The following is a 25,696-nucleotide window of genomic DNA, read 5'->3' as shown; positions in this document are numbered from 1 at the left end:
AGATCATTTGGGATTCAGGGAGAACTAACCAATTGGATAAAAAATTGGCTTGTGTTGGTCGAGGATTCTTTTTCAGACTGGAGGCCTGTGACCAGTGGTGTACCGCAGGGATTGGTGTTGGGTCCACTGTTAGAATAGAAACATAGAAAAACTACAGCACAAAACAGGCCCTTCGGCCCCACAAGTTGTGCCGAACATATCCCTACCTTTTAGGCCTACCTATAACCCTCCATCCTATTAAGTCCCATGTACTCATCCAGGAGTCTCTTAAAATACCCTATTGAGTTTGCCTCCACCACCACTGACGGCAGCCGATTCCACTCGCCCACCACCCTCTGTGTGAAAAACTTCCCACTAACATCTCCCCTGCACCTACCCCCCAGCATTTTAAACCTGTGTCCTCTCGTAGCAGCCATTTCCACCCTGGGAAAAAGCCTCTGAGAGTCCACCCGATCTATGCCTCTCAACATCTTATATACCTCTATTAGGTCTCCTCTCATCCTACGTCTCTCCAAAGAGAGCTCCCTCAGCCTATCTTCATGAGGCATGCCACTCAATCCAGGCAACATCCTTGTAAATCGCCTCTGCACCCTTTCAATCTTTTCTACATCCTTCCTCTAATGAGGCGACCAGAACTGAGCACAGTACTCCAAGTGGGGTCTGACGAGGGTCTTATATAGCTGCATCATTATCCCCGGACTCCTAAACTCAATCTCTCAATTGATAAAGGCCAGCACACCATACGTCTTCTTAACCACCTCCTCCACCTGCGGGGCCGATTTTAGAGTCCTATCTAATGTGGTCCCGTTATTTAAGAAGGGTAGGAAGGATAACCCGGGTAATTGTAGGCCGGTGAGCTTGACGTCAGTGCTGGGGAAGTTGTTGGAGAAGAGTCTTAGAGATAGGATGTATGCGCATTTAGAAAGGAATAAACTCATTAACGATAGTCAGCATGGTTTTGTGAGAGGGAGGTCATGCCTCACTAACCTGGTGGAGTTTTTTGAAGAAGTGACCAGAATGGTTGACGAGGGAAGGGCAGTGGATGTCGTCTATATGGACTTTAGTAAAACGTTTGACAAAGTCCCTCATGGTAGGCTGGTGAAAAAGGTTGGATCTCATGGGATAAAGGGGGAGGTGGCTAGATGGGTGGAGAACTGGCTTGGTCACAGAAGACAGAGGGTGGTAGTGGGAGGGTCTTTTTCCGGCTGGAGGCCTGTGACTAGTGGTGTTCCGCAGGGCTCTGTATTGGGACCTCTGCTGTTTGTGATTTATATAAACGATCTGGAAGAAGGTGTAACTGTGGTGATCAGTAAGTTTGCGGACGACACAAAATTGGCAGGACTTGCAGATAGTGAGGAGCATTGTCAGAAGCTACAGAAGGATATAGATAGGCTGGAAATTTGGGCAAAGAAATGGCAGATGGAGTTCAATCCTGATAAATGCGAAGTGATGCATTTTGGTAGAAATAATGTAGGGAGGAGCTATATGATAAATGGCAGAACCATAAAGGGTGTAGATATGCAGAGGGACCTGGGTGTGCAAGTCCACAGATCCTTGAAAGTGACGTCACAGGTGGAGAAGGTGGTGAAGAAGGCATATGGCATGCTTGCCTTTATAGGACGGGGCATAGAGTATAAAAGTTGGGGTCTGATGTTGCAGATGTATAGAACGTTGGTTCGGCCGCATTTGGAATACTGCGTCCAGTTCTGGTCGCCACACTACCAGAAGGACGTGGAGGCTTTGGAGAGAGTACAGAGGAGGTTTACCAGGATGTTGCCTGGTATGGAGGGGCTTAGTTATGAGGAGAGATTGGGTAAACTGGGCTTGTTCTCCCTGGAAAGACAGAGGATGAGGGGAGACTTAATAGAGGTGTATAAAATTATGAAAGGCATAGATAGGGTGAACGGTGGGAAGCTTTTCCCCAGGTCGGTGGTGACCCACGAGGGGTCATAGGTTCAAGGTGAAGGGGGGGAGGTTTAACACCGATATCAGAAGGACATATTTTACACAGAGGGTGGTGGGGGCCTGGAATGCGCTGCCAGGCAAGGTGGTGGAGGCGGACACACTGGGAACGTTTAAGACTTATCTAGATAGCCATATGAACGGAGTGGGAATGGAGGGATACAAAAGAATGGTCTAGTTTGGACCAGGGAGCGGCACGGGCTTGGAGGGCCGAAGGGCCTGTTCCTGTGCTGTATTGTTCTTTGTTCTTTGTATGGACCCGGACCCCAACGTCCTTCTGATCCTCTACAGTACTAAGAGTCTTTCCTTTTATATTGTACTCCTTCATCCCATTTGACCTGCCAAAATGGACCACTACGCATTTATCTGGGTTGAAGTCCATCTGCCACTTCTCCGCCCAGTCTTGAATCCTATCTATGTCCCTCTGTAACTTCTGACATCCATCCAGACTATCCACAACCCCACCAACCTTCGTGTCATCGGCAAACGTATCAACCCATCCCTCCGCTTCCTCATCCAGGTCATTTATGAAAATGACAAACAGCAAGGGTCCCAGAACAGATCCCTGGGGCACACCACTAGTGACCGACCTCCATTTAGAAAAAGACCCATCTATACCCACTCTCTGCCTCCTTTGGGCAAGCCAGTTCTGGATCCACAGGGCAGCAGCCCCTTGGATCCCATGCCCTCTCACTTTTTCTAGAAGCCTTGTTTGTCATTTATAGAAACGATCTGGATGGGAATATAGGAGGCATGGCTAGTAAGTTTGCGGAAGACATCAAAATTGGTGGTGTTGTGGACAGTGAAGAAGGTTATCTAAGACTACAATGGGATCTTGATCAACTGGGCCAGTGGGTCAAGGAATGGCAGGTGGAATTTAATTCCGATAAATGCGAGCTGTTGCATTTTGGTAAGACAGACCAGAGCAGGACTTACACACTTAATGGTGGGGCCCTGGCGAGTCTTGTCGTGATGTGGAGATGCAGTCTTGTCGAACAGAGAGTCCTCTGGATGCAGGTACATAGTTCCTTGAAAGTGGCATCACAGGTAGACAGGTGGTGAAGAAGGTGTTTGGGCACACTTGCCTTCATCAGTCAAAGCATTGAGTACAGGAATTGGGATGATATGTTACAACTGTACAAGACATTGTTAAGGCCACATTTGAAATTCAGCGGAGAATTCCAGTTGCCCTGCTATAAGAAGGGTGTTATTAAACTGGAAAGGGTGCAAAAAAGATTTACAAGGAGGTTACCTGGTCTGGAAGGTTTGAATTATAAGGAAAGGATGGATAGGCTGGGACTTTTTTTTTCTGGAGCATAGGAGGTTGAGGGGTGACGATATAGAGGTTTATGAAATCATGAGGGCCATAGATAAGGTGAGTAGCTAAGGTTTTTGCCTCAGGGTAGGGGAGTCCAAACCTAGAGGGCATAGGTTTAAGGTGAGAGGGGAAAGATTTAAAAGGGACCTGAGGGGCAACTTTTTACACAGAGGATGGTACATATATGGGTTGAGCTGCCAGAGGAGGTAGTAGCGGTGGATACAATTATAACATTTAAAAGGCATTTGGACAGGTACATCGATAGGAAAAGTTTAGAGGGATATGGGCCCAGCGCAGGCAAATGAGAATAGTTCCATTTAGGAAACCTGGTCGGCATGGACAATAGAACATAGAACATAGAACAGTAAAGCACAGAACAGGCCCTTCGGCCCACGATGTTGTGCCGAGCTTTATCTGAAACCAAGATCAAGCTATCCCACTCCCTATCATCCTGGTGTGCTCCATGTGCCTATCCAATAACCGCTTAAATGTTTCTAAAGTGTCTGACTCCACTATCACTGCAGGCAGTCCATTCCACACCCCAACCACTCTCTGCGTAAAGAACCTAACTCTGATATCCGTCCTGTATCTCCCACCACGAACCCTATAGTTATGCCCCCTTGTAATAGCTCCATCCACCCGAGGAAATAGTCTTTGAACGTTCACTCTATCTATCCCCTTCATCATTTTATACACCTCTATTAAGTCTCCCCTCAGCCTCCTCCGCTCCAGAGAGAACAGCCCTAGCTCCCTCAACCTTTCCTCATATGACCTACCCTCCAAACCAGGCAGCATCCTGGTAAATCTCCTCTGCACTCTTTCCAGCGCTTCCACATCCTTCTTATAGTGAGGTGACCAGAACTGCACACAATATTCCAAATGTGGTCTCACCAAGGTCCTGTACAGTTGCAGCATAACCCCACGGCTCTTAAACTCCAACCCCCTGTTAATAAAAGCTAACACACTATAGGCCTTCTTCACAGCTCTATCCACTTGACTGGCAACCTTTAGAGATCTGTGGATATGGACCCCAAGATCTCTCTGTTCCTCCACAGTCTTCAGAACCCTACCTTTGACCCTGTAATCCACATTTAAATTTGTCCTACCAAAATGAATCACCTCACATTTATCAGGGTTAAACTCCATTTGCCATTTTTCAGCCCAGCTTTGCATCCTATCTATGTCTCTTTGCAGCCTACAACAGCCCTCCACCTCATCCACTACTCCACCAATCTTGGTGTCATCAGCAAATTTACTGATCCACCCTTCAGCCCCCTCCTCTAAGTCATTAATAAAAATCACAAAGAGCAGAGGACCAAGCACTGATCCCTGCGGCACACCGCTAGCAACCTGCCTCCAATCCGAAAATTTTCCATCGACCACCACCCTCTGTCTTCGGTCAGACAGCCAGTTACCTATCCAATCGGCCAACTTTCCCTCTATCCCACACCTCCTCACTTTCATCATAAGCCGACCATGGGGGACCTTATCAAACGCCTTACTAAAATCCATGTATATGACATCAACTGCCCTACCTTCATCAACACACTTCGTTACCTCCTCAAAAAATTCAATCAAATTTGTGAGGCACGACTTGCCCTTCACGAATCCGTGCTGACTATCTCGGATTAATCCTTGGGTCAAAGGGCCTGGTTCCGTACTGTGTATTTCTATGACGCTATGGCATGTTAATGACCTTTCAGTTGCTCATGATCAATGAGTGGAAGTGATGAATGACATTTATTGTGAACCCATGACTTCACTTCATTGATGGAATAGCAGAAATATTGCAGCTGTGCCCCCTTCACTATTGCCTGCATTCACCAAGGCTGCATTCCTACCTTATACTCTGTCGATGTTGCAACTTTGATGTGAAGCTAGTGAGTTCTGTCTATCCCTTTAACAGTGCTAAAGGAAAGGATTGGCTTTCAGTTGTTCCTTGGGCAACGATGTGCCTCTCCTTCATAACTGATCTGGAACCTGTCCACTGTGGTGACACCAACAAGTGACAGTGCATCCCAAGAAGGGACCCCATAGCCCAAAATGACATTCCTCCCACACTGCCTGATACCCCGGCCGGACAGAAGTGATGTTTTTTCTTTATTCATTCATGGGACATGGGTGTCGCTGGCTGGCCAGCATTTATTGCCCATCCCAAGTTGCCCGAGGGCAGTTGAGAGTCAACCGCATTGCTGTGACTCTGGAGTCACATGTAGGCCAGACCAGGTAAGGATGGCAGATCTCCTTCCCTAAAAGAACCAGATGGGTTTTTCCAACAATCGACAATGGTTTCATGGTCATTAGTAGATTCTTAATTCCAAATATTTTTTATTTTTTGTTGGACACTATTGCTCTGGGATTTCAAAATGGTGATGCTACAGCTTTACTTCAGTTACTTCAGGTCAAAGTTCGATGCTCCCTCCCTCACTGTCCTTTTGGTTTGATTTGATTTATTATTGTCACATATTGGTATACAGTAAAAAGTATTGTTTCTTGCATGCTATACAGACAAAGCATACCTTTCATAGAGTACTTAGGGAAGAAGGACAAGAGAGGATGCAGCATGTAGTATTACAGTCATAGCTAGGATGTACAGAAAGATCAACTTAATATAAGGTAGGTCCATTCAACTGAGGTAGTATGGGCTGAGGTTAGAAACAGGAAAGGAGAGGTCACCCTGTTGGGAGTTTTCTATAGGCCTCCGAAAAGTTCCAGAGATGTAGAGGAAAGGATTGCAAAGATGATTCTGGATAGGAGCGAAAGTAACAGGGTAGTTGTTATGGGGGACTTTAACTTTACAAATATTGACTAGAAAAGCTATAGTTTGAGTACTTTAGATGGGTCAGTTTTTGTCCAATGTGTGCAGGAGGGTTTCCTGACACAGTATGTAGATAGGCCAACAAGAGGCGAGGCCACATTGGATTTGGTACTGGGTAATGAACCAGGCCAGGTGTTAGATTTGGAGTAGGTGAACACTTTGGTGATAGTGACCACAATTCGGTTATGTTTACTTTAGCAATGGAAAAGGATAGGTATATACCGCAGGGCAAGAGTTATAGCTGGGGGAAAGGAAATTATGATGTGATTAGGCGAGATTTAGGATGCAAAAGATGTGGAAGGAAACTGCAGGGGATGGGCACAATTGAAATGTGGAGCTTGTTCAAGGAACAGCTACTGCGTGTCCTTGATAAGTATGTACCTGTCAGGCAGGGAGGAAGTGGTCGAGCGAGGGAACCGTGGTTTACTAAAGAAGTTGAATCTCTTGTGAAGAGGAAGAAGGAGACTTATGTAAAGATGAGACGTGAAGGCTCAGTTAGGGCGCTTGAGAGTTACAGGTTAGCCAGGAAGGACCTAAAGAGAGAGCTAAGAAGAGCCAGGAGGGGACATGAGAAGTCTTTGGCAGGTAGGATCAAGGAAAACCATAAAGCTTTCTATAGGTATGTCAAGAATAAAAGAATGACTAGGGTAAGATTAAGGCCAGTCAAGGACAGTAGTGGGAAGTTGTGCGTGGAGTCCGAAGAGATAGGAGAGGCGCTAAATGAATATTTTTCGTCAGTATTCACATAGGAAAAAGACAATGTTGTCGAGGAGAATACTAAGATACAGGCTATTAGACGAGACGGGATTGAGGTTCATGAGGAGGAGGTGTTAGCAATTCTGGAAAGTGCGAAAATAGATAAGTCCCCTGGGTCGGATGGGATTTATCCTAGGATTCTCTGGGAAGCTAGAGAGGAGATTGTAGAGCCTTTGGCTTTGATCTTTGTGTCGCCATTGTCTACAGGAACAGTGCCAGAAGACTGGAGGATAGCAAATGTTGTCCCCTTGTTCAAGAAGGGGAGTAGGGACAACCCTGGTAATTATAGACCGGTGAGCCTTACTTCTGTTGTGGGCAAAGTATTGGAAAGGATTATAAGAGATAGGATTTATAATCACATAGAAAGGAATAATTTGAATAGGGATAGTCAACACGGTTTTGTGAAGGGTGGGTCGTGCCTCACAAACCTTATTGAGTTCTTTGAGAAGGTGACCAAAGAGGTAGATGAGGGTAAAGTAGTTGATGTAGTGTATATGGACTTCAGTAAAGCCCGGTAAGCTATTGCAGAAAATACGGACGCATGGGATTGAGGGTGATTTAGCGGTTTGGATCGGGAATTGGCTAGCTGTAAGAAGACAGAGGGTGGTGGTTGATGGGAAATGTTCATCCTGGAGTTCAGTTATTAGTGGTGTACCGCAAGGATCTGTTTTGGGGCCACTGCTGTTTGTCATTTTTATAAATGACCTGGATGAGGGCGTAGAAGGATGGGTTAGTAAATTTGCAGATGACACTAAAGTCGGTGAAGTTACGGACGGTGCGGAAGGATGTTGCAGGTTACAGAGGGATATAGATAAGCTGCAGAGCTGGGCTGAGAGGTGGCAAATGGAGTTCAATGCGGAAAAGTGTGAGGTGATTCGCTTTGGAAGGAGCAACAGGATTACAGAGTACTGGGCTAATGGTAAGATACTTGGTCGTGTGGATGAGCAGAGAGACCTCGGTGTACATGTGCATAGATCCCTGAAAGTTGGCACCCAGGTTGATAGGGTTGTTCAGAAGGCGTACGGTGTGTTAGCTTTTATTGGTAGAGGGATTGAGTTTCGGAGCCATGAGGTCATGTTGCAGCTGTACAAAACTCTGGTGCGGCCGCACTTGGAGTATTGCGTACAGTTCTGGTCGCCGCATTATAGGAAGGATGTGGAAGCATTGGAAAGGGTGCAGAGGAGATTTACCAGGATGTTGCCTGGTATGGTGGGAAGGTCTTATGAGGAAAGGCTGAGGGACTTGAGGCTGTTTTCGTTAGAAGGTTAAGAGGTGACTTAATAGAGGCATATAAGATAATCAGAGGATTAGATAGGGTGGACAGTGAGAGCCTTTTTCCTCGGATGGTGATAGCTAGCACGAGGGGACATAGCTTTAAATTGAGGGGTGATAGATATAGTAAGAAGTTTAACAACACCAGGTTAAAGTCCAACAGGTTTATTTGGTAGCAAAAGCCACACAAGCTTTCGAGGCTCTGAGCCCCTTCTTCAGGTGAGTGGGAATTCTGTTCACAAACAGAACTTATAAGACACAGACTCAATTTACATGAATAATGGTTGGAATGCGAATACTTACAACTAATCCAGTCTTTAAGATTAGTTGTAAGTATTCGCATTCCAACCATTATTCATGTAAATTGAGTCTGTGTCTTATAAGTTCTGTTTGTGAACAGAATTCCCACTCACCTGAAGAAGGGGCTCAGAGCCTCGAAAGCTTGTGTGGCTTTTGCTACCAAATAAACCTGTTGGACTTTAACCTGGTGTTGTTAAACTTCTTACTGTGTTTACCCCAGTCCAACGCCGGCATCTCCACATCATGATAGATATAGGACAGATGTCAGAGGTAGATTCTTTACTCAGAGGGTAGTAAGGATGTGGAATGCCCTGCCTGCAGCAGTAGTGGACTCGCCAACATTAAGGCCATTAAATGGTCATTGGATAAACATATGGAAGATATTAGAAATCATAGAAACCCTACAGTACAGAAAGAGGCCATTCGGCCCATTGAGTCTGCACCGACCATAATCCCACCCAGGCCCTACCCCCATATTCCAACATATTTATCCACTAATCCCTCTAACCTTTGCATCCCAGGACACTAAGGGCAATTTTTAGCATGGCCAATCAACCTAACCCGCACTTCTTTGGCCTGTGGGAGGAAACCGGAGCACCCGGAGGAAACTCACGCAGACACGAGGAGAATGTGCAAACTCCACACAGACAGCGAGTCAAGCCGGGAATCGAGCCCAGGTCCCTGGAGCTGTGAAGCAGCAGTGCTAACCACTGTGCTACCGTGCCGCCCACTATATTGGAATAGTGTAGGTTAGATGGACTTTAGATTTGTTTCACAAGTCGGCGCAACATCGAGGGCCGAAGAGCCTGTACTGCGCTGTTATGTTCTATGTTCTAAAAGTTCTAAAAGACGCTACGACAACGGATGAATGAACACCGCTCGACAATCACCAGGCAAGACTGTTCTCTTCCTGTGGGGGAGCACTTCAGCGGTCACAGACATTCAGCCTCTGATCTTCAGGTAAGCGTTCTCCAAGGCGGCCTTCACGACACACGACAGCGCAGAGTCGCTGAGCAGTAACTGATAACCAAGTTCCGCACACATGAGGACAGCCTAAACCGGGATGTTGGGTTTATGTCACACTATCAGTAACCCCCACAGCTTGCCTCCTGGACTTGCAGAATCTCACTGGCTGTCCTGTCTGGAGACAATACACATCTCTTTAACCTGTGCTTAATGCTCCCTCCACTCACGTTGTCTGTATCTTTAAGACCTGGTTGGCTGTAGAGATTCGCATTCTAATCAGTATTCTGTAACTTGATTTTGTGTCTCTGTGCCCTGTTTGAGAGCAGATTTCCACTCCATCTGACGAAGGAGCAGCTCCCCGAAAGCTTATGGTATTTGCTACCAAATAAACCTGTTGGACTTTAACCTGGTGTTGTTAAAACTCTTACTAAAAGTCTAATGGCAGCAGGGAAGAAGCTGTTCTTCAGTCGGTTGGTACATGACCTCAGACGTTTGTATCTTTTTCTTGATGGAGGAAGGTGGACGAGAGCATGTCTGGTGTGCTTGGGGTCCATGATTATGCTGGCTGTTTTTCTGAGGCAGCAGAAAGTGTAGACAGAGTCAATGAATGAGAGGCTGGTTTGCGTGATGGACTGGTCTACATTCACATTTGTAGTTTCTTGCGGTCTTGGTCAGAGCAGGAGCCATACCAAGTTGTGATACATCCGGAAAGGACGCTTTCTATGGTGCATCTGTAAAAGTTGGTGAGAGTCTTCGTGGACATGCCGAATTTCCATAGCCTCCTGAGAAAGTTGGTGGGCTTTCTTAACTATAGCATCGGCATGGAGGCACCAGGACAGGTTGTTGATGATCTGGGCACCTAGAAACTAGAAGCTCTTGACCATTTACATTTCATCCCTGTAGTTCGAGGCAGGGGCAAATCCTCTCCACCGCACTTCCTGAAGTTGATGACTATCTCCTTCGTTTACTGACATGGAGGGAGAGCTTATTGTTGTTGTACCAATTCACCAGATTCCCCCTCTCTTTCCTGTACTCTGTCTCATCATTGTTTGAGGTCCGACCCACTAGGGTGGTGCCATCAGCAAACTTGAAAATGAGTTGGAGGGGAATTTGGCCACACTGTCATAGGTGTAACATGGAAACATCGAAATTAGAAGCAGGAGTAGGCTATTCGGCCTACTTGATCATGGCTGATCATCAAATTCAATATCCTGGTTCCCCCCTTCCCCCCATATCCTTTGATCCCATTAGTCCCAGGGAATAGATCCAATTTATTTTTGAAATCAGACAACAAAGAACAAAGAAAACTACAGCACAGGAACAGGCCCTTCGGCCCTCCAAGCCTGCCGACTTAACTAAAGTCCATGCTGCCCGACTTGACTAAAACCCCCTACCCTTCCGGGGACCATATCCCTGTATTCCCATCCTATTCATGTATTTGTCAAGACGCCCCTTAAAAGTCACTACCATACCCGCTTTCACTATCTCCCCCGGCAATGAGTTCCAGGCACCCACTACTCTCTGTAAAAACAATCTGCCTCGTATATCTCCATTAAACCTTGTCACTTGCACCTTAAACCTGTGTCCCCTAGTAATTGACTCTTCCACCCTGGGAAATAGCTTCTGACTATCCACTCTGTCCATGCCTCTCATAATCTTGGAGACTTCTATCGGGTCGCCCCTCAACCTCCGCCATTCCAGTGAGAACAAACCAAATTTCTCCAACCTCTCCTCATAGCTAATGCCCTCTATATCAGGCAACATCCTGGTAAGTCTTTTCTGTACCTCTCCAAAGCCTCCACATCCTTCTGCTAGTGTGGCAACCAGAATTGAACACTATATTCCAAGTGTGGCCTAACTATGGTTCTATAAAGCTGCAACATGACTTGACAATTTTTAAACTCAATGCCCCGGCCAATGAAGGCAAGCATGCCGTATGTCTTCTTGACTACCTTCTCCACCTGCATTGCCACTTTCAGTGACCTGTGTACCTGTGCACCCAGATCCCTTTGCCTATCAATACTCTTAAGGGTTCTGCCATTTACTGTATATTTCCTATCTGTATTAGACCTTCCAAAATACATTATCTCACGTTTGTGTCTGGATTAAACTCCATCTGTCATCTCTCCGCCCAAGTCTCCAACCGATCTGTATCCTGCTGTATCCTCTGATGGTCCTCATCGCTATCCGCAAATCCACCAACCTTTGTGTCGTCCACAAACTTACTAATCAAACCAGTTACATTTTCCTCCAAATCATTTATATATATTACAAATAGCAAAGGAACGCCACTTGTCACAGCCCTCCATTCAGAAACGCGTCCTTCCACTGCTACCCTCTGTCTTCTTTGACCGAGCCAGTTTTGTATCCACCTTGCCAGCTCACCTCTGATCCCATGCGACTTCACCTTCTGCACCAGTCTGCCATGAGGGATCTTGTCAAAGGCCTTACTGAAGTCCATGTAGTCAACATCCACTGCCCTACCCTCATCAATCATCTTCGTCACTTCCTCGAAAAACTCGATCAAGTTCATGAGACACGACCTCCCCTTCAAAAAACCATGTTGCCTCTCATAATACGTCCACTTATGTCCAAGTGGGAATAAATCCTGTCTCGAAGAATCCTCTCCAATAATTTCCCTACCACCGATGTAAGGCTCACCGGCCTGTAATTACCTGGATTATTCTTGCTACCCTTCTTAAACAAAGGAACAACATTGGCTATTCTCCAATCTTCTGGGACCTCCCCAGAGCAGAAACTGATAGCCAAGTTCCACACACACGAGGACGGCCTCAACCGGGATATTGGGTTCATGTCACACTATCGGCTTAAAGCTTAACCCCCACAGTTGCCTGGACCTGCAGAGTTTCACTGGCTGTCTTGTCTGGAGACAATACACATCTTTTTAGCCTGTCTTGATGCTCTCTCCACTCACGTTGTTTTGTTTCTTAAAGACTTGATTAGCTGTAAGTATTCGCATTCCAACCATTATTCATGTAAATTGAGTCTGTGTCTTTATATGCCCTGTTTGTGAACAGAATTCCCACTCACCTGAAGAAGGGGCTTGGAGCTCCGAAAGCTTGTGTGGCTTTTGCTACCAAATAAACCTGTTGGACTTTAACCTGGTGTTGTTAAACTTCTTACTGTGTTTACCCCAGTCCAACGCCGGCATCTCCACATCATGACCTCCCCTGTAGCCAGTGAGGATATAAAGATTTCTCTCAAGGCCCCAGCAATTTCCCCCCTTGCCTCTCTCAGTATTCTGGGGTATATCCCATCAGGCCCTGTGGACCTGTCTACCTTAATGTTTCTCAAGAACCTCAATACCTCCTCCTTTTTGATCCCAACATGACTCAAACTATCTACACATCCTTTCCCAGACTCATCATCCACCAAGTCCTTCTCTTTGGTAAATACTGACTCATTTAATACCTCGCCCATTTCCTCTGGCTCCACGCATAGATTCCCTCCCTTGTCCTTGAGTGGGCTAACCGTCTCCCTGGCTACACTCTTGCTCTTTATATATGTATAAAAAGCCTTGGGATTTTCCTTAATCCTGCTGGCCAATGCTTTTTCATGACGCCTTTTAGCCCTCCTTTCTCCTTGCTTAAGATTCTTTCTACTTTCCTTGTATTCCACACTTGCTTCGTGTGTTCCCAGCCTCCTAGCTTTGACAAATGCTTCCTTTTTCTCTTTGACTAGGCTCATAATATCTCTCATTATCCAACGTTCCCAAAACTTGCCATACCCTTCTTAAATCCTTCATCCTTACAGGAATATGCCGGTCCTGGATCCCTATCAACTTACACTTGAAAGCCTCCCACATGCCAGATGTTGATTTGCCCTCAAACATCTGCCGTCAATCTACATTCTTCAGTTCCTGCCTAATATTGTTGTAATTAGCCTTCCCTCAATTTAGCACCTTAACTTGATGACTACACTTATCTTTATCCATCAGTACCTTAAAGCTTACTGAATTGTGGTCACTGTTCCCGAACTGCCCCCCTACTGAAACATCGATCACCAGGCCGGGCTCATTCCCCAATACCAGGTCCAGTATGGCCTCTTCCCTCGTTGGACTATCTACATACTGTTTCAAGAAGCCCTCCTGGATGCTCCTTCCAAACTCTGCCCCATCCACTCCCCTAGCACTAAGTGAGTCCCAGTCAATATAGGGGAAGTTAAAATCTCCCACCACAACAACCCTGTTACTTTTACACCTTGCCAAAACAACGTTTTGGCCTCAAGTACATTCTGTGGTAGTGAATTCCACACATTTACCACACTTGAGGTGAAGAAATTTCTCCTCACCTCAGTTCTGAAAGATTTGCCCCTTATCCTCAAACTATGACCCCTAGTTCTGGACACCCCCACCATTGGGAACATTCTTTCTGAATGTTCTAACCCAGTTAGAATTTTATAAGTTTCTATGAGATCCCCTCTCATTCTTCTAAGCTCCAGTGAATATAATCCTAACCGACTTAGTCTCTCCTCCAGACCTGCCATCCCAGGAATCAGCCTGGTAAGCAAGGACATCCACCCTCAGATAAGGACACCTTATATAATTGCAGCAAGACATCCTTATCACTATAAAATCCTCTCGCTATGTAGGCCAACATACCATTTGCCTTCTTTACTGCCTGTTGTACCTACGCGCTTTCAGCAACTGATGCGCAAGGACTCCAAGGTCTCGTTGAGTATCCACCTCTCTCAATTTATTCCCATTCAAGTAATAATCTGTATAAGGAGTATAGTAAGGGGCTGAGGACACAGTCTTGTGGGGCACTAGTGTTGAGGATAATCGTGGAGGAGGTGTTATTGCCTATCCTTACTGATTGCAGTCTGTGGGTTAGGAAGTCTAAGATCCAGTCGCATAGGGAGGATCCGAGCCCTAGGCCACAGAGTTTGAAGATGGGATTTTGTAGGAATAATAATGTTGAAGTCCTGGAGCATCACAATGCAAAAGTAGAATTACTCCCAGTTATTCTGCCCAGTAATACTGGATCCCATTGTTGTGGTGACATTCTGACCTTCCCCCCGCTGAGCCCATCACCTGCAAAGTGCCGATGCCCCATGTGGACCTCTATCCACCCCATCTAAAGGCTATGTGCATCATTACCTACAGCAGAGATGAACCCCGCTCAAGAGTGCTTCACATACCTACCCCCCCCCATATTAAATCCTCCCTATCTACATGCTGCAAATGTCCTGACTACCATCATAATTACCCCTGCAGCCCAATACAGAGCCCACCACAGTAATTGACTTTATTAGCAATTGTGTAGAAGACTGTGTGCCAAAGTAGCAAATCCGCATGTTTCCCAACAGGAAACCATGTATGAACAGGGATATGATATGGAGATGCCGGCTTTGGACTGGGGTAAACACAGTAAGAAGTCTCACAACACCAGGTTAAAGTCCAACAGGTTTATTTGGTAGCAAAAGCCACTAGCTTTCGAAGCGCTGCTTCTTCATCAGGTGAGTGGGATTTCAGTTCACAAACAGGACATATAAAGACACAAACTCAATTTACAAAATAATGGTTGGAATGCGAGTCTTTACAGGTAATCAAGTCTTAAAGGTACAGACAATGTGAGTGGAGAGAGAGTTAAGCACAGGTTAAAGAGATGTGTATTGTCTTCAGCCAGGACAGTTAGTGAGATTTTGCAAGCCCAGGCAAGTCGTGGGGGTTACAGATAGTGTGACATGAACCCAAGATCCCGGTTGAGGCCGTCCTCATGTGTGCGGAACTTGGCTATCAATCTCTGCGCAGCGACTCTGCGTTGTCGTGTATCGTGAAGGCTGCCTTGGAGAAGCTTACGCAAAGATCAGAGGCCAAATGCCTGTGACCGCTGAGGTGCTCCCCAACAGGAAGAGAACACTCTTGCCTGGTGATTGTCGAGCGGTGTTCATTCATCCGTTGTCATAGGGTCTGCATGGTCTCCCCAATGTACCATGCCTCGGGACATCCTTTCCTGCAGCGTATCAGGTAGACAACTTTGACCGAGTTGCAAGAGCATGTACCGTGTACCTGGTGGATGGTGTTCTCACGTGAGATGATGGGCATCCGTGTCGATGATCTGGCACGTCTTGCAGAGGTTGCTGTGGCAGGGTTGTGTGCTGTCGTGGTCACTGTTCTCCTGAAGGCTGGGTAGTTTGCTGCGGACAATGGTCTGTTTGAGGTTGTGCGATTGTTTAAAGGCAAGCAGTGGGGGTGTGGGGATAGCCTTGGCGAGATGTTCATCTCCATCAATGACATGCTGAAGGCTCCGGAGAAGATGTCGTGGCTTCTCCGCTCCGGGGAAGTACTGGACGACGAAGGGTACTCTGTCCGCCGTGTCCCGTGTTTGTCTTCTGAGGAGGTCGGTGCGGTTTTTCGCTGTGGCACCTCTGAACTGTCGACCTATGAGTCGCGCGCCATATAGAAACATAGAAAACTACAGCACAAAACAGGCCCTTCAGCCCCACAAGTTGTGCCGAACATATCCCTACCTTTTAGGCCTACCTATAACCCTCCATCCTATAAAGTCCCATGTACTCATCCAGGAGTCTCTTAAAAGACCCTATTGAGTTTGCCTCCACCACCACTGACGGCAGCTGATTCCACTCGCCCACCACCCTCTATGTGAAAAACTTCCCCCTAACATTTCCCCTGTACCTACACCCCAGCACCTTAAACCTGTGTCCTCTCGTAGCAGCCATTTCCACCCTGGGAAAAAGTCTCTGAGAGTCCACCCGATCTATGCCTCTCAACATCTTATATACCTCTATTAGGTCTCCTCTCATCCTACGTCTCTTCAAGGAGAAAAGACCGAGCTCCCTCAGCCTATCCTCATAAGGCATGCCACTCAATCCAGGCAACACCCGTGTAAATTGCCTCTGCACCCTTTCAATCTTTTCCACATCCTTCCTGTAATGAGGCGACCAGAACTGAGCACAGTACTCCAAGTGGGGTCTGACGAGGGTCTTATATAGCTGCATCATTATCCCCGGACTCCTAAACTCAATCCCTCAATTGATAAAGGCCAGCACACCATACGTCTTCTTAACCACCTCCTCCACCTGCGGGGCCGATTTTAGAGTCCTATCTAATGTGGTCCCGTTATTTAAGAAGGGTAGGGTATGAAATAGATGCATTTTTTACTACTAAATAAATGCAAGTGTAATTAATTTGTTTTTGAAAAGTGGTATCTTTTTTCAATAGTATTTTGTCATTTTGCACTGTGATGCTATCTCTACAATATTTGTACAGGTTTCTTTAAGCTAAAATTACTTTCTCTTTAACTGGCACTAATACCAGGTTCCAAGCCACTGTGACAAGATTGTAATGAATGGAGGTCTGCAACTGCTTCAGAAAATATACCAGCTGCGTCATGATTCTCAGAAAATTCAAAGAAATATCATTCGGACAATTGGAAACTTGGCTTTACATGAACACCTTCACTTAGCCATAGCTCAATCAGGTGAAGTGAAAGCATTATATGTCATATTTCCTGATTATTATGAAAGAATGAAGATTAGTCTAGCACTTTATACAGTTTATGTAATTGTGAGAAGGCTATATCCTTTTATTATAGCTGTTCATAATCAATTTCCACTAACTGTTATCAGCATATTCAAATTATTGTTTATCCACTGACTTCAAAATATTGTGAAGGCATTAATGTTGTTGAATACGTTATTTGTACTGAAGAAGTGACAGTTAATGGAATCTGTAATCTAAGGTACAGGATTATTTAATTATAGGATGGATTGGTATACTAGCGGAAGCAATGAAATCACCACATGTTATTCAGGCTTCACATGCGGCAAGAGCCTTGGCTAATCTTGATAGGGACACTGTGAAGGAGAAGTATGAGGACGGTGTATATATTCTTCATCCTCAGCATAGGAGCAGGTAAATGGATGTTGAAATGCTCTTTGTTCTTTGGAAATAACACACAAACGACGGGAAAGTTATTTAATAAACTGACCTTGTAAGAACATTATTCCTGCCATTTTACCTTCAGTTGTGTAACTTGTTGCTTTGTAAGTTAATCTATTTGGTCCAGTATTCTAACACACAGTCCCTTCAAGTGCAGACCAAATCTTAGTGCACAGGATCTGTAAATTAATTTGATCTTTTTTGGTATTATAATGTGACTGCGTGGGTTTTCTCCGGGTGCTCCAGTTTCCTCCCAGAGTCCAAAGATGTGCGGATTAGGTGGATTGGCCATGCTAAATTTCCCCGTAGTGTCAGGGAGACTAGTTAGGGTAAATGCATGGGGTTATGGGGATAGGGCCTGGGTGGGATTGTGGTCGGTGTAGACTCGATGGGCCAAATGGCCTCTTTCTGCACTGTAGGGATTCTATGATTCTGTGATACCTTGATGTATCACTTCCGTCTCTGCACCAAATTCCCAACATAACAACTTAACACTCTGTCCTTGGATCATTTTGTGCTTCCTCGCTTTCTTGGGGCGATTGGAAGGCTATGGAAATCCCCTCCACAATTCCCACTCCTTACCCTTGAACATAAGCCATCCGGACTTAGTGACTTATCCAATCTAAGCGTAATCAACCTTTCCAATACTTCCCACCCATCAATTTTCAGCCCATGTATTAGCCCCACCATCTCCCTTCTCGTGATATTTGGTCCCTATTAAACACCAATGCAAAGTACTAAATAGGTATTCTAGATTTGCATTTTGAGGTACATATAAAATAAAAATTAGATTTCACTCTTTTTCACTGCTTCAGATTTTGAAATTATTTATTTTCCTGAGTTTCAAATTTACTTTCTTTAAATATACTTGCAGAGTCTGCATTATTGCTGGGTTTCTAATAACTTTTCCAATTCTGACAAACCTCACAGTAAAAATTTGAGATTATTTTGTTCAATCAGTCTCAGCTTTTTTCATAACTGCCAAATGTTCTGCAGCCTTTCTGCATGTTCCAGAAGAGTACAGATCCTGATCTATTTTTTGTGTGCAGTCAGCCAATAAAAGCGGATGTTCTTTTTATCCACGGTCTGTTGGGAGCAGCTTTTAAAACATGGCGGCAGAAGGACCTCAGTGATATGGAGGATAAAGATACCAATTATACAGAATGTTGGCCAAAGGTATTGGTAAAATCTGTCTGAACTATTTTGATTGTGATCCCTTTTATTGTGATCAGCATTTTATTATACTTAACCCAACTGTAAATGTAGAAACTTGTTTGTGATTATCACAGAATTGTACAGTATAGAGGAAGTCATTCAGCTGATCGCTTTTATGCTGGCTCTTTGTAATAATCCTACTTCCCTACCCTTTCCTCATAGCCCTGTAATTTTTTTCCCCATCAACTATTTATTGCATTTCATTTTGAAAGTTATTATTAAGTCTGCTTCCTCCAGATTTTCAGGCAATTGGATGTATTATATTTTATTTTCAAGATCAGTATTATATTCACTTATTATTTATTCATTATGAAATGTTCCAAGGACCTAAGAGTGCCAAAAGGAGCTGGCACTGTATAGTTGAACTATTTAAAAAAAATTATGCATCCACCACCGATGAAAAGTAAAACAAAGTGAAATATTCCTTTCCAAGATAGAACATAGAACAGTACAGCACAGAACAGGCCCTTCAGCCCACGATGTTGTGCCGAGCTTTATCTGAAACCAAGATCAAGCTATCCCACTCCCTATCATCCTGGTGTGCTTCATGTGCCTATCCAATAGCCGCTTAAATGCTAAAGTGTCTGACTCCACTATCACTGCAGGCAGTCCATTCCACACCCCAACCACTCTCTGCGTAAAGAACCTACCTCTGATATCCTTCCTATATCTCCCACCACGAACCCTATAGTTATGCCCCCTTGTAATAGCTCCATCCACCCGAAGAAATAGTCTTTGAACGTTCACTCTATCTATCCCCTTCATCATTTTATAAACCTCTATTAAGTCTCCCCTCAGCCTCCTCCGCTCCAGAGAGAACAGCCCTAGCTCCCTCAACCTTTCCTCATAAGACCTACCCTCCAAACCAGGCAGCATCCTGGTAAATCTCCTCTGCACTCTTTCCAGCGCTTCCACATCCAAGATCAACTCAAACATTTCATTGGTGAAGGATCTCTTTATGATTGAGCCTCATTCACTCATGAAATGAACAGTGTTCAGTTGTTATATTATTGTGTAAAGCAAACTATACTGTGATCTGGGTGAAAATAACTCCACTTTGGATTGATGGCAATGAATTGGAGTAAATCCATATTAAAAGGCTTGTGTCTTAGAGGCATTCTTGCAATGTAAAGAGGTTTATCAGAGTGTTTTGACATTCTCATATTAGTACAGTTATGTTATTTTTGAACAGAAGGGACAGGAAGCTCAAATAAAATTGTTATTTGTCCACGATCAGAATTCAAGTGAATTCAGATTTCAGGCCCATGATCTTTTCTACTATCACACTTAGAATTATGCCATTGAGACATTAATTAAACTATTCAGTGATGGATTTTTTTATTTTCTATCCTAAATCTGGTAACTCATATGAAAGTTTCTGAGCGAGTGTCCTGCAGACCCACTCCAGAACCCCTAACCTCGGCGGAGGCAGTACCAGCTGAGATGTGTCATGCAGCATCTAATCGACCACAGATCACCCTGTTTATTAAGTGATCGGAATGTTGAATGGCAGAACAGAGGTACAGATTGTTAAGGGACCACCTGGGGAATGTGGCAGTTGCCCTAAGGTGGGCGGGAGGGTGGGGAGGTTGTTGGAGACAGGCTGGAGAGCAAATTTGGTGAAGTGGAAAAATAGAAGAATAAAAAATTATAAAAATTGATGAATGAGATAAAGGAAGAAATGAATCTCATTCATCCATTTTTATAACTTTTTATTCTTCTATTCCACTTCACCAAATTCGCTCTTTAGTCTCCTCCCCACCCCCCCCCCCACCCCCCCACCCCCATAGTCTCTTAACGATCTATACCTCTGTTCTGCTATTCACACATTCTGATCACTTAATGAATGCCTTTAGCACTTTTCTCAGTCTTCATCATCACTATTTACATTTCCTTTGCCCCCCAAGCCTCACAATATAAATCTTGTCTGATATTCTTTGCTCTCAACTCTGATGAAGGGTCATCCAGACTCGAAACATAGGGCCCGATTTTACCATTTTAATTCTAAGTGCTGAATCTGGGCGCAATTCAGATCTGATTTGGAAATCTGCTTTCAGGCGCCCTCATACACACTTAGCCTGGAAAAAAAATTGCGAGTCTGAATTGCGCTGTGGGCGGGGCTTATCACGCCTGAAACGATTGGAGCAGTTAGGAAAAAAAATTGAAAATCGCTCCCGGGCCGCAAAAAGCGGATAAAGTGGCCCAGGAGTGATGGCCCCCACAGACATCACCCCCACCCCTACAACATAACGTTCCCCCTTATCCACCCATCCCACCCCTCCCCCCCCCCACTACCCACACCGATCGCAACCCTCTGCCCCCTTTCCCTCCCCACCGATTGCCCGCAGAAGCAGACTCCTCCTGCCCTTGCTCTCCCCCGCCCCCCCCCCCCCCGAGATCCATCTGGCCCCCCCCCCCCCCCCCCCCTCCCCACACCCATCCACCAGTGATACATCTGACCGGACCCCCCCACCAGAAAATGATCAGGCTTCCCTTCTCCCGCCCTTCCCCTCACCAGAGAATGATCTACCCGCCTCCGCCGCGCCCCCCCCCCCCCCCCCAACAGACGACAATCTGGTCTCCCTCTGTCCTCTCTGGCCCCCCCCCCCACCAGAAAGTGAACTGTCCTCCCTCCCCCCATCCACCAGAGATACATCTGACCCCCCCCCCCCAAACAAAGAACGATCGGGCCCGCCTCCCCATCTCCCCACCACCGATCTGAGTCAGAGAGCCATTGGAAGCGCTGAACTTACCTCTTCAGCAGCTGGAGTGCCCGAAACACCTTTTGCTGAGCATGTCTGTTTTGTGCCGAATCTGGAGGCACAAACGCGATGGTAAAGGGTGAAATGCTGATAAAGTTGGGCGGGCAGTTCATTAATTCAATTTAAATGCATGCAAATACATTTAAATTGCCGTTGCACCCGTTTCGGGCACGAATTGGATCTCGGCCATTCCCGGACCTCGGTAAAGTGGGCATCTGTGCGGGTGCAGATCACGTTAATGGCCTCATGCCTGACTTTGCCACGTTTTTGCGCCCGAAAACGGGCACGACGTAATGGTAAAATCGGGCCCATAGGCTCCAATATCTCTCCACAGATGCTGTCAGATCTGCTGAGATTTTCCAGCACTTTTCTGTTTTTGTTTCAGACTCCAGAATCTGCAGTATTTTGCGAATATCTCCAGAATTTCTGTTTTCAAATTTCCAGCATCTGCAGTATTTTGCTTTTGTGCTCTTTTGGAGTATACTTTCAGTTTCTTGATGTTTTTCTGTTATACCTTTTGAGTAAAGATCCCATTATCTTTCCTAACACTAATATTAAGTTATAGCTCCAGGTCTGTAACTCCCTGGACTTCCATCCAAAACTCAGCTGTAGTTATCCTAACTCCCGTTCACCATAACCCCTGTGCTCACTGAGTTACACTGGCTCTTACTCTGGCAATGCAGCAATTTTAAAACTCTCATTTTTATTTTCAAATCCTTTCATGCCTTTCACCTCCCTATTTCTGTAACTCCCGTAGCCTTACAATTCTCCAAGATCTCTGCATTGGTACAATTCTTTTGAGCATTCCCCATTTGCCTTGCTCAATCATTAACAGCCATACCTTGAAATACCTATATCCTTAATCACTCTACCTCTCCTCCTTTAAGAAGTTATTGCAATTTAAGACTTGAAGCACCATTCTCTATTGCAAACATACTAGCGCAAGCCAAACTTACTTCAAAGTGGAGCAAAAAGTGCTGTTGTGAACAGCAGTCAGCAGATTTCATCAGATCATGTTCTAGAATTTCTGTTATCTTCATTGTGGATATTTGCTTTAGTTGCCCTTGTAGGCTTGATGGCAGGCAAAACTGCTGGTAAATGTTAACTTTTATTAAACATTCTTCTAACTATGTACAGGATAAGGCCATTTATAGTGGTTGTGAGCTTAGAAGTCATTTTAAATATTTTCTGTGATAGTCCTTCTCTTTTGCTTTAATATTTCTGTATTGCTGATTTGCATTCAGACTTGGTTGGCTGCAGACTGTCCCGGTCTAAGGATATTATCAGTGGAGTATGACAGTCATCTTAGCGACTGGAGATCCAAGTGCCCTGTAGAGAATGAAAGGTACACACTTGATCCTTATTCAAGTCCATACAATATTTTATTATATCTACGGTACAAACAACAGTTTGATAAGAAAATTAGCATTTATGTGGAGCAATATCATGTTCTGATGAGATAGTCTTGACTCTTGATTAAGCCAATTATAGCAGTCAATTTACACAAGGGAAAATGAATGCCTGGATAATATTTTGGTAGTGTGGTTAAGGAAGGAAACTAGAAAAACTTTCCACACTATTGTATATTGTTATAAGATCATTTAAAACATCTCGGGTGGAATCTTCTGGCCATTCACGCCAGTGGGATTTTCTGGTCCCACTGCAGTGAACGGGGGTTTGTCTGAGTACCAAATTCTTGGTCCTCGCTTGTAGTAGCAGCGTTGTGTGTGAACAGCTGGTAAGATCGCGCCCCTCATCTAAAAAACAGCAAACATGATCTTACGAGCTCAATCGGCCAAACTTTCAGAAAGGCAAAGTGGTAAGATTGGGCGAGAGACGAGAAACATGCCCGGTTTCTCACCTCCCCTGATTGTACTACTCCAACATAGTCAGCACAGATTCATGAAGGGCAAGTCGTGCCTCACAAATTTGATTGAATTTTTTGAGGAGGTAACTAAGTGTGTTGATGAAGGTCGGGCAGTTGATGTCATATACATGGATTTCAGTAAGGCGTTTGATAAGGTCCCCCATGGTTGGCTTATGATGAAACTGAGGAGGTGTGGGATAGAGGGAAAGTTGGCCGATTGGATAGGTAACTGGCTGTCTGATCGAAGACAGAGGGTGGTGGTCGATGGAAAATTTTCGGATTGGAGGCAGGTTGCTAGCGGAGTGCCGCAGGGATCAGTGCTTGGTCCTCTGCTCTTTGTGATTTTTATTAATGACTTAGAGGAGGGGGCTGAAGGGTGGATCAGTAAATTTGCTGATGACACCAAGATTGGTGGAGTAGTGGATGAGGTGGAGGGCTGTTGTAGGCTGCAAATAGACATAGATAGGATGCAAAGCTGGGCTGAAAAATGGCAAATGGAGTTTAACCCTGATAAATGTGAGGTGATTCATTTTGGTAGGACTAATTTAAATGTGGATTACAGGGTCAAAGGTAGGGTTCTGAAGACTGTGGAGGAACAGAGAGATCTTGGGGTTCATATCCACAGATCTCTAAAGGTTGCCACTCAAGTGGATAGAGCTGTGAAGAAGGCCTATAGTGTGTTAGCTTTTATTAACAGGGGGATGCAGTTTAAGAGCCGTGGGGTTATGCTGCAACTGTACAGGACCTTGGTGAGACCACATTTGGAATATTGTATGCAGTTCTGGTCACCTCACTATAAGAAGGATGTGGAAGCGCTGGAAAGAGTGCAGAGGAGATTTACCAGGATGCTGCCTGGTTTGGAGGGTAGGTCTTATGAGGAAAGGTTGAGGGAGCTAGGGCTGTTCTCTCTGGAGCGGAGGAGGCTGAGGGGAGACTTAGTAGAGGTTTATAAAATGATGAAGGGGATAGATAGAGTGAATGTTCAAAGACTATTTCCTCGGGTGGATGGAGCTATTACAAGGGGGCATAACTATAGGGTTCATGGTGGGAGATATAGGAAGGATATCAGAGGTAGGTTCTTTACGCAGAGAGTGGTTGGGGTGTGGAATGGACTGCCTGCAGTGATAGTGGAGTCAGACACTTTAGGAACATTTAAGCAGTTATTGGATAGGCACATGGAGCACACCAGGATGATAGGGAGTGGGATAGCTTGATCTTGGTTTCAGATAAAGCTCGGCACAACATCGTGGGCCGTAGGGCCTGTTCTGTGCTGTACTGTTCTATGTTCTATGTTCTATGTACTGGCTGTTTTGCTGGCAAAATTGGCTTTGCACTCAGAAAGGCACAAAGTCCCGGACGCTATCATCAGGGCTCATTTACCTTAAGAAAGTTATCTCCAATTGCAACGGGATCTTGATCAATTGGGCCAGTGGGCTGATGAATGGCAGATGGAGTTTAATTTAGACAAATGCAAGGTGATGCATTTTGGTAGATTGAATTAGGGCAGGACTTACTCAGTTAATGGTAGGGCATTGGGGAGAGTTACAGAACAAAGAGATCTGGGGGTGCATGTTCATAGCTCCTTGAAAGTGGAGTCACAGGTGGACAGAGTGGTGAAAAAGGCATTCGGCATGCTTGGTTTCATCAGTCAGGACATTGAATACATGTTGAAGTTGTGCAAGAAGTTGGTAAGGCCACGCTTGGAATACTGTGTGCAATTCTGGTCACCCTATTATAGAAAGGATATTATTAAACTAGAAAGAGTGAAGAAAAGATTTACTAGGATGCTACCAGGACTTGATGGATTGAGTTATAATGAGAGGCTGAATAGACTGGAACTTTTTTCTCTGGAGCGTAGGAGGCTGAGGGGTGACCTTATAGAGATCTATAAAATAATGAGGGGCATAGACAAGGTAGATAGTCAATATCTTTTCCCAAAGGTAGGGGAGTCTAAAACCAGAGGGCATAGGTTTAAGGTGAGAGGGGAGAGATACAAAAGTGTCCAGGGGGGCAATTTTTTCACAAAGAGGGTGGTGAGTGTCTGGAACAAGCTGCCAGAAGTAGTAGTCGAGGCGGGTACAATTTTATTTTTAAAAAAGCATTTAGATAGTTTCTGGGTCCGAGGGCGGCGGCGGCGGCTCAGTCCCCCGCTGTGCCCCAGACCCCTGGGCACCCCATAAGTCCGGAGAATCCTCCGGCCCAAGGATGGGGGCGCCCAGCATCAGAGGTCGGGACAGAGAGGGGGGCCTTCCTCACCACCGTTGCCCAAGGACCCAAACAATGGGGTGCTGCCACAGTCCCCCAGCAGACTACAAAGGAACTCCTCCGGGGTGCTGAAATGCACCGGGTGGAACGAGACCCCCGCTCTCACCCGGCCCCAGGGAGTCCGGCTTGGAGGACTGTGGCAGCACATGTTTCTTTTTGACTTTTTTCTTGCCCCCATTCTGGGGGCAAGGCACGAAGACGGGTGGGGGTAGGGCAGGGGATGGCACAAATTGGGAGAGGGGCGTAGGCGCCACCACCTCTAAGCTAGGGG

General features: G+C 45.4%; 1 protein-coding gene across 12 annotated transcripts in view; it reads left to right on the top strand.

Moving 5' to 3' along the window:
* The window catches only part of serac1 (serine active site containing 1), a 232,373-nt gene that overhangs the window by 130,953 nt on the left and 75,724 nt on the right, over positions 1–25,696 (top strand). For all 12 annotated transcript variants that reach the window (XR_013499660.1, XM_078230002.1, XM_078229996.1 and 9 more), the window contains 4 exons: positions 16,693–16,855; positions 17,139–17,289; positions 18,366–18,492; positions 22,538–22,638. Coding sequence is in view for 11 of the 12 variants with exons in the window: in XM_078230002.1 (XP_078086128.1) it covers positions 16,693–16,855; positions 17,139–17,289; positions 18,366–18,492; positions 22,538–22,638 (542 nt within the window). In the remaining variant the exon portion in view is untranslated. The remainder of the gene's footprint in view (positions 1–16,692; positions 16,856–17,138; positions 17,290–18,365; positions 18,493–22,537; positions 22,639–25,696) is intronic.

This window comes from Mustelus asterias, chromosome 15 (assembly GCF_964213995.1).
Source record: "Mustelus asterias chromosome 15, sMusAst1.hap1.1, whole genome shotgun sequence".
In the NCBI taxonomy this organism is placed as follows: Eukaryota; Metazoa; Chordata; class Chondrichthyes; order Carcharhiniformes; family Triakidae; genus Mustelus; species Mustelus asterias.
The sequence above is the reverse complement of the archived record's forward strand: the minus strand, read 5'-3'. Positions and strand labels throughout refer to the sequence as shown.